We start from the raw sequence: 10,000 nt of genomic DNA, 5'->3' as shown, positions 1-10,000 counted from the left end.
TAGGTTGTACCTCGACGATCAAAATTTTGATAAACCCTTTTCAAACTCCGTACGGAGTTCGTGCCCTTCGTACTCAGTAGCAAGCATCATGATGGAACACTTCAATACAAAGGACTTGGAGGACATCGGCCGCGGCCGAGGAGAAGAAGAAATGGAGGTGAGCTGGGGAATCGGGACTTTCTCCCCAGAGATCTTGACCTACTTCGACATTGGAAACGTTCTGGGACTAGGCACCTTTGGATGGATCCACAGTGCCGTGTACAAGCCAACTGGCACAGAAGTGGCCATCAAGAGCCAGATAGAAAGCTTCTGCGCCGAAGAGATCGGCAAGGAGTTTGAAGCACTAAGGAGCCTGGAAAACCACCCGAACATCATAAGCCTGCATATGGTCATGAGAAACCAAGAGAACGAGCAGGTCTGCTTTGTTATCGATCTCATGGACCTGTCTCTCGAAGACGTTATCAACCGAATGGCCTCCGAAGGACTCCGCTTCATGGAGAACGAGGTCAAATCGATTTAGCTTCAATGCCTCAGAGGACTCCGGCACATCCACACAGCTGGATTCCTTCACTGTGATTTGGGTGCCCGGAACATCCTCATGGACCGGAATGGCACCGTCAAAATCACGGACTTCAGCCTAGCAGTCCGAGAGGAGGAGAGCGTCCTCAACTCCAGGAGAGAGGACCTCCTCGACCTAAGCGTCGTTTTTGTCTTCACTGTAACTCAGGAGACTGTTCATGACCTCGGCGGCCTTGATGGCAAGGTCAGCTCATCAGGAGTGGAACTTGTAGAAGAGATGTTCTTCGGAGAAGTCACAGCTCAAAGAGCTCTTTCATCAAGATATTTTGGGGAAAGACCTTTCCCACAACGGCCTCAGATCGGCCAAGTCCTTTGCGGCGACCCAAAGGATCCAGAAGAAAATATGGATATTTGTTGAATCCTTTGAACTTTTTACTTTGTATAAAATAATCTTTATAAGTTCTATTTGCTATTTCTAAATCTCTCAAAATTGTAATAATTTTGATCAAAATCACTCGTACTTTCAGTGATCCAGAAGAAGTTACAGAAATCTCTTGAATTTTTAGATTTTTATTTATCTTATATAAGAGAAACTGCTATAAGCTCTTCCTGTTTCTAAATCTCTCAGAATTAAAAATCATTACTTCTTATTAATTCACTCACATTTTCCGTAAATGCTGCTGATGACAGGGTGATGGAGCTAAAAAGATAATTTATTTCCTAGAAATATGAAAAATATAATCTTTAAACTTTCTACCAAAGCCACGGATGAACCCAAATTTGAATTTAAGTCGGTTTCTTGCGCACTGACAAGAATCACCTTTGGTCATGTAAAAAAAAATGCTTTTTTTCGTTTCCAGGCAAGAGGTCTGTGAAGCATTTATGCAATCAATTATGAGAAAAAAATCAAGGTTTGAGTCCTGATAAATATCTAGTGCATAAGAAATTAGTTTCATTTTGAAAAGACTTTTTAATCCAAGCACTCTGTGAAACCCATTCCATGGGACTAGGTTTTCTTCAGCTGAATGAATCGCCAAAAATCAAGGTTTGAGTCCTGATAAATTTCTAGTGCATAAGAAATTGGTTTCATTTTGAAAAAAAAACTTTTCAATCCAAGCGCTCTGTGAAACTCATTCCATAGGACTCGGTTTCTTCAGCTGAATGAATCGCCAGAAATCAAGGTTTGAGTCCTAATAAATTTCTAGTGCATTAGAAATTAGTTTTATTTTGAAAAAAGAAGTTTTTAATCCAAACGCTCTGTGAAACTCATTCCATAGAATTCGGTTTTCTTCAGCTGAATGGATCGCCCGGCGAGAACTAGAATGATGTGATGACCGGAAGGTGCGCGGTTTCCGCCTCGTCTGAATGAAATCGTCGACGGAAACCAGAGAAGTGCATCCAGAGTCCAACTTTACGGGTTAATTAAGATTTCAAACCAAGAAGCCTGGAGGAGGGCCATCCGTCAGCTGAATAAAGATGCCCAACCGGCTTTAGGGAAGAAGTCTAAGAAGCCAGGAGGAAGGGAGAAATTGGAGGTTCCTCTTTATCTGACCAAAGTCTTCTGACAGAGCGTATCATGAGAACTGTATTTGACACACACACACACACACACACACACACACACACACACACACACACACACACACACACACACACACACACACACACACACACACACACACACACACACACACACACACACACACACACACACATACACACACACACACACACACACACACACACACACACACACACACACACACACACACACACACACACACACACACACACACACACACACACACACACAAAATCTCTGTGAATGCTTCCTATATAATAGAATCTATTGATTTTCACCATACGGTTTTTGGAATGGAATTGTTCTCTTCATTTATGGCTTTTATATATTGTAATGACCCTCAGACTTCGAGTTTTGGGAAACAAAGTTTCTCTGGAGTTCGTCACATCCTGAGTAGGAATAACATCTTAGGGGAGTTGCACGTTGCCCTTGGGCCACCAGGCACGTGCAAGGATGTGTCATCTTCTTCGGCGCCTTCGTCGGATACTTACAGGAAGAGAGGTGGATCCCACAGTGCTGGACGTCGAATGGGTATAGCACGAACTCCATGTTACAGGTCAGCCGGAGGGAAGCCCTGGTGGGGGAAATGCAGAGAAAAAGAGGGGAAAAACCGGTCAGAACGGAAGCCCAGAAATCCCTTGAAAATGGGTGGGTGGGACGTCCGCGTTCTTCGTGTCAATTTTTTAATTTTTTTTTTGTATTCATTCATTAATTTTCCATTTTTTTTTTTTGGGTGGGAGGGGGAGTAGGGGGTATTCGGAGGTCCTCAGTGTAGAGAGATCCTGAGTGGTTCTTCTTATTATTTCAAAGAGAGTGGGAGGGTGTTGGTAGCTCCTGAAAGGTTCTTAAAGTGTCTTTATTAATCGATTTTTTTCCTAGGGGGCGGGAGGATGTTGGGAGGTTCCTAAGAGGTTCTTCAAATTTCCTTTTTTTTTGGGGGGGGAGGGGGTAAAATTCCTGGATGACCAAGTAAAGAATCTCTCAATCTTCGAGGTCAGATAGAGGACAAAGGATTTCTAAGCTCAGGTTCTGACCGGGAAGGACGTAACTGACACTACTGGAGTTCCTCCGCCTCCTTCGTCTCCAACTTCGTCAGGTAGTTCCTATGATGACGTCATCTAGTCATCTAGCACCAGTACACAGGTGTTCTGGGGGTGCAGACACCTGGTCACCCGGCACCGTCTGATCACCTTTGCACAGGTGGTCTCTGGGTTGAGCCACCTGTCGCAGGTGGTCGAAAACCAAACAAATTGTGCTGGAAACCCGGTGTATTTCTTTCTTTCTCTCTCTCTCTCTTTTTTTTTCTCTACATGCAAATCTATACCTCTTCTTTATTTATTTATTCATTTATTTTTTACCTTTTTATTTTCAATTTTTGCTTGTTATTACTACATGCTAAGCTATACCGCTGATCCCTTTAGTACCATGCCGCATTGTACAGATTAAACTGCATCAACCCCCCAGGTGATTCTATTCATCTAAGGAGCCTACCTTGGGGTCTCGGTCGGTGAGTGACTCGTCCGTGTTAGGGTCCGCCCTCCACACACGCGCTTGTTACAGGATAATCTACACAATGCGCACTTGTACTTAAGGTGGCAAGACTACAGCTGCACGACACCTGTTGTTGAACGTCTGTTTTAAAACAACTGTTTTACTACGTACTATTACGGACACAAAACCTGACCCATGCTTTGCTAGAACTAAACAAATATATATGAATATTTCGTATATTTCTATACACACTAGGTCATAGTTGTATATTTATTATATTTCTGTATACGATCGTATATTATTCGTAAAGACTTCCTTGATTTATGACGAAAATGTATTAATACAGCAGTAATTAATTGTTATTTTGGTTGTCACGAAAGGGCTCGAACTCGGACATCTGAATTACTAATTCTTGTTAACATGATGAGATATATATTTGCATATTTTTGATACACATATTTGAAAGTCCTCAAAAACGCCATTCTTGTATTTTCATTGCCTAGACACATGTCCATCGTTATCTACATCATGCACATGTTCTACATGACCGTTCATGGTACACCTGTTCCATGATGGAACAGGTGTGCACCTGTATACAAATTCTCAATAGCCTCTCATAAACACTGACCTAAGCTACGGGAACAAATGTGCATTTTACACCTGTGCTGTTTTTCTGAAACTACTCGGATGTCCTGACATCTGTCCATGCATCTGTCACATTTAAGCAGGCACCGTCATGCAACACCTGGTACTGTCATACGGAAGGGAGTGCATGACACCTGTTCTGACACTGTTCATGACACATGCACACAGAGACGTCAGTATCAAGCTTATTTTCTTTATTTTGTTTTGGGAAGATTCTCTCAACTCAAAATTTCTTGAAGAAATTTCTTGAAGAAATTTCTTGAAGATGCCATATGCAAGACACATGCACACAGAGACGTCAGTATAAAGCTTATTTTCTTTATTTTGTTTTGGGAAGATTCTCTCAACTCAAAATTTCTTGAAGAAATTTCTTGAAGAAATTTCTTGAAGATGCCATATGCAAGACACATGCAACAGCAAAAGGTTCACACTGAGGTCGCTTTTCAAGGTAAATGCACACACATACAAACATGCATATACTTGAGAGAGTATAAACACACACACCTACACACACATACCTTCACGTACATGCGCACGCACACGCACACACACACACACACACACACACACACACACACACACACACACACACACACACACACACACACACACACACACACACACACACACACACACACACACACACACGTGCAGGTCTCGAAATTTTACATATATGAAATATACACGATAACATAATTTTCTGGGTTTGGCAGATGCACACAAAACTACACGGTCATACACGTAATAATTAACACATATACACATGCTTGTGTTATGAAGAGAATATACAGTACATATTAAAATGACCTTAACCACTCATGGTTTATAGAATGATAATATTCTTATGTTTCACAAAAAAAAAAAAAAAATTACTAGTACATGTAATTAGGTAACATTTTTTTTTAGTATTATATGTACTGGAAAATTATCTAATATTTCACTGAATACCGTCAACGTTGTTTCAAACTTTTAATGAAAATATAAAACATGCGCTGGCATAGTAGAGGGCCTGTTTTTAGATTACATTTAGACTTACTAAACTCTTTCTGTAATTAGGCATGATATGGCATCATGCATTCCAAAAACATACGATGTAAACAAACTATCTAACGAACTATCTAAACAAGCTATCACAGTATTCTTCATACACATTATCTCTTCATGCCCATAATTGGATTCAAATAATTCTTTGTCATTTGATGATTCCTTTTTGCATACATTATGCCTGCACCAATAATTTGCCTGCACCAATTATTTATCTGTTTCTGTTATACAAACGTTTCCTGGGTATTCATATAACTCTTGGAGTTATATCTATGCTATACTAATATAGATTTCATCGTGACATATCTTAGAAACCATTTCTAAACGGCTAAGAAATAAGCGTTTGATTTATTGGTTATGCGTGGAAAAATATATATTTTTACAAAAAATGATGTTTAACTGTCGTGTTGAGACGAGATTGGTGTACATTCGAGTCATACACAAATGAATGATGTTTTGCAATTTCTCACCTTCTTGGGTCGCGTGATGCAGATCACGTGATTATAAAAGTCTAAAGCCTCACTCATGTAAATGTAAAAAGCACAACATGCAAGCAAGAAGCTCGATGACAAACACACATGCATCATGCAACTGAACGTGACTGTAGGCATGCAAATACTTGTCATATAAAACCAAAATCATGCAGGCACATATGCGTGCAAAGCGTCATTGATAAAAAGATAAAGTCACTGTCTATCATTCATATTACGATTTCATTCATGCAGAAAAAATATCGTAATAATTCATCACAAAGTACTTGCATATATGCAAATATAACCAACATGCTAGCTAAGTACTATATTGGTCAATATCTTCAGATAAATCATGCAAGATATGTAAAAAAAAAAAAAAAAAAAAAAAAAAAAAAAAAAAAAAAAAAAAAAAAAAAAAAAAAAAAAAAAAAAAAAAGACACCCCCAATATCTCAAAAAATCTCCATCAGCTTCCATCCAAAGACGACATTTTTACTCAAAGATCTCCTTTAACAAAACCCGACAATACCATCTGCAGAACCTCATCAATAAATCACGCGTAAAACGCGAACAGACGCTTATTTGTTTGATTAGATTTGGCAACACTGTTTTTGTTTACAGCTTGGCAGAAATAACAGAATAAACAAAACCATCACCCCTATAGGAGACGGCATAAGGATCTTAAATAATTCCCGTTTGCAACGTTGTATATAATCTACGCATATTTGGCGGCAGGATTCGAACTGTCTTCAGCTCGACTTTCGCCGCAAGTAGCGAAGCTCTAACAGTTCGGCCAGCGAGCACCCATAATAGATAGTAATGATGATAATAGATATTAAGCTAACCAATCATATCGTTGATGATGCTTAGATTTAATCAATTTATATAAGGATAATTCATCATTACTAATCAGTCATTACCGTTGTAGTACATTCACATGTTAGCAATGATACACGTCTCCTCAAATCTCCGTTTTTAAGCACACAAGAAAACATATCTAACGAATTACAAACACATTTTCGTTATCTACATAATACACATAAAGGATTACTAAATTATTATGTAGTTTGTTAAACGTTAGTTACGTATGTTAAACAAAGTGCTACATTGTTTCTCTACATTTGTCTCTTAGTAGTACTGGACGTGTGCTTAGGAGTAAGATTCCACGGTTCTGAGTTCGTTGGTTGATTTTTCTGTTGTGTTGATCGGTACTGATAATAACCTCGGTTCATGTGTGTGTGTGTATGTTTGTGTGTGTGTATGTTTATCATGTAATATGCAGGATAAAAACTATAGTGCGTGTGTGTATGTGTTAGTGTGTTTGTGTGTGTGTGTGTGTGTGTGTGTGTTTGTATATGTGTGCCAGCAAACATATTTACCTGATTGTGACATAAAAAGGATAATAACTATGTATTTTTTATGCATGCGTGTGTGTGCGAGTGTGCTAGTGTGTGTGTGTGTGCAAGATATGGTTCTGTTTGCTTTGGTTCCACGAGCGGCATTCTTTTGGTTCTTTGGTTCTACCGGTGGTGTGGCTTTGTTCATGTTTCCATGGTTCGTTTACTCGTGGTTTTGTCATACTCATGGTTCTCCTTCTACCTGGTTCTATCTATATTCGATTCTATCTTCGGTTCTCGACTTGTATGCTTTTAGTTGTATAAACATGCTTCTCTTGGTTCTATCAGCCCCTGTATTCCTTGCTCCCTCTTAATGTGGTTAATATCTATTCTGTCAATGTTCTTATGCAAAAAAAGGGAACAAATATTTTTAAATTTGGGAAACACTACAGTTAATAAAACCTTTTCCAAAGATCACAAAAAAATTGCTACCAAAAATAAAGCTTATGTCTCATATTCATGATAACTTATCAACTGACGAGAAATATTTCATCGCGATCCTTAATTATGTAATACTTAGGATCACACAGTGTTGGCGCTCCCGAGCACAAGGTTGACCATTGGTCGTACCCTCGGTGTTCCAAAGTCTTCCGACACAGTGCGATGCGCCATAGATTGTGTTCTGTCTATCTTAAGATGATTTTATTCAACTCATGAACGGATTCAGGTATGAGAAGGATGTCGCTTCAGCAAGACTCTGAAGTTCTTCATTGGATGAATAAAATCGTCTGGCGTTAGACAGAATATAATGTATAAAGTGTTCCATCATGTTTGATGGGTTAGCTCGGAGTGATGAGATGGTGCAAATAATGCTGTAATACTGGTGATAGTGATGATGGTGATGGTGATACCGGAGTGAGGGAGGAAATGTTAAAGAACATGGTATTAGCGTTGACTATTCGGTACGAAAAAAATAAAATTAAGAAACGATGTAAATGCTTGTTAAAACGTTAGGGAGTGCTTTTAGAACGTTAAATTTTTGCTAAAACGTTAGAAAACGTTTATCAAAACGTTAGAAAAAATGAAAACGTTAGAAAAAGTTGGATCATTAAAAAAAGACGTTTATAAAACGTTAGAAAAATTATAAAACGTTGGTGAAAAACGGTTGTTGAAACGGTTGTTCATACATTAAAAACCTTTGTTTAGAGGTTAAGAATCATCTGTTAAAAAATTAAAAACGTTTGTTAAAACGTTAATATTTTTCATGAACGACATAAACGTTTGTTCAGAACTTTATAAAAAAAAGTGTAAAATGTTAGAATTTTTTTAAAACGTTTTTTTCTAACGTTGGAAAAAGTTGGTTAAAACGTTAGAAAACGTTTATTTCATAATCGACATAAACATTTGTTCGAGACTTTGTCATCGCGGTAGTATTACTGAAGCTGTAATGTTGTTCATAATCATAGAAGCGCTGGTGAGTTTTCGATGTGTTATTTGGGTGTTACTGTATTGCCTTGTTGGAGTTGTTGATGTTGAAATTGGTAATGCAAATGTGTTTGCAAAGCTGGTGCAAATAATTATCGAAAAAAATCATGATAGTGTCACAAAAAATCACTGGTGTTAGTGAAGGAGAGAGGAGGTACTAGAACTAGTAAAGCAGACTAGAGCGCTAGCTTAACTATTGAAACTAATGAAGTTAGTGATGATGTTGTCTAAGCAAGAAAACGTGATTGTGAAATTGTTTAATCTATTTGACCATACTAGACGGGTATGTATTGCCCAGTCTCGGTTCAAACTAGTTTTGATTAACTAGATTCTATTTATTCTATTTTGTGTCAGGCGATTTTATTAAGTAGTGAAATGACTAGTTTATAGTGAAGACGCAGGACTAAAGCTTATAGTTATAAAGTCAGGAGAGAGATGCTCATTTAGCGGATGCGGTGATGGAAGAGACGAAGAGGAGGGGTGTAAGGAGGAAGGAAGGGAGGAGGAGAACGGGAAGATGGAGGGGAGGAGGAGAAAGGGAAGATGGAGAAAGGAATGGAGGTGGGTAGAGAAGGGAAGATCTAGGGGGAAAGGGAGAGAAGAGGGAGAGAAAAAGAGAGGAAGTGGGGGAAGAAAGACGGAGAAAAGGAGATAAGGAGAGAGGGAGAAAGTGAGAGAGGGAGAAAGTGAGAGAGGGAGAAAGGGAGTGGGAGAAGGAAAGAAGGAGAGAGGGGGAGAAGAAAGGGAGAGAAGGAGAGAGGGAGAGAGGAAAAGATAGATAGAAGGAAAGAAGAAGACAGAGAGAAAAGTGAAGAGGGAGTGATGGGGAAATTATAAAGGGAAAGAGAGAAATGAACAAAGTTCTACCTACAGTGTTTTAGGCTGATGTAATAAAAGCATAGGTGGAAAGGGAATGAAGGTAAGAAAAAAGGCGAAGGAAGGGAAGAAGAGAAACAGGATAAGAGATTGTGGAGGTGGGGAGGAGGGGGAGAGGGAGAGGAAGAAGAGAGAGATAAAGGGAGGCAAGTGGAATGGTCACGTTAGGACAGGGAGAACTTTAGTCCCAGAAACAGTAAAGAAAACGGGTAACGAAGATTGGAGGTGTCTAGGGGTGAGGCGGAAAAGAAAAGTCATATTTGGGACAAGAGGAACAAAGATTTTGTCCCAGGAGGGAAGAGAGGAGACGGAAGAAGAAGAAGAAGAAGAAGAAGAAGAGGAAGAGGAAGAAGAAGAAGAAGAAGAAGAAGAAGAAGAAGAAGAAGAAGAAGAAGAAGAAAAAGGAGGAGGAGGAGGAGGAGGAGGAGGAGGAGGAGGAGGAGGAGGAGGAGGAGGAAGGAGGAAGGAGGAGGAGGAGGAGGAGGAGGAAGGAGGAGGAGGAGGAGGAGGAAGGAGGAGGAGGAGGAAGGAGGAGGAGGAGGAGAAGGA

General features: G+C 39.5%; 1 protein-coding gene across 1 annotated transcript in view; it reads right to left on the bottom strand.

The window, feature by feature from the left end:
- LOC143018106 (glycine receptor subunit alpha-2-like) overlaps positions 1 to 10,000 on the bottom strand; it is a gene marked incomplete in the record, with an annotated part of 176,675 nt that overhangs the window by 42,449 nt on the left and 124,226 nt on the right. Inside the window, 1 exon segment of the mRNA XM_076173226.1 lies at positions 2,593 to 2,675. Coding sequence (XP_076029341.1) covers positions 2,593 to 2,675 — 83 coding nt within the window.

The sequence above is a fragment of the Oratosquilla oratoria genome, chromosome 34 (assembly GCF_046742065.1).
Source record: "Oratosquilla oratoria isolate Oo_2021 chromosome 34, ASM4674206v1, whole genome shotgun sequence".
Taxonomy (NCBI): domain Eukaryota; kingdom Metazoa; phylum Arthropoda; class Malacostraca; order Stomatopoda; family Squillidae; genus Oratosquilla; species Oratosquilla oratoria.
This window is presented reverse-complemented; position numbering and strand designations above follow the sequence as displayed.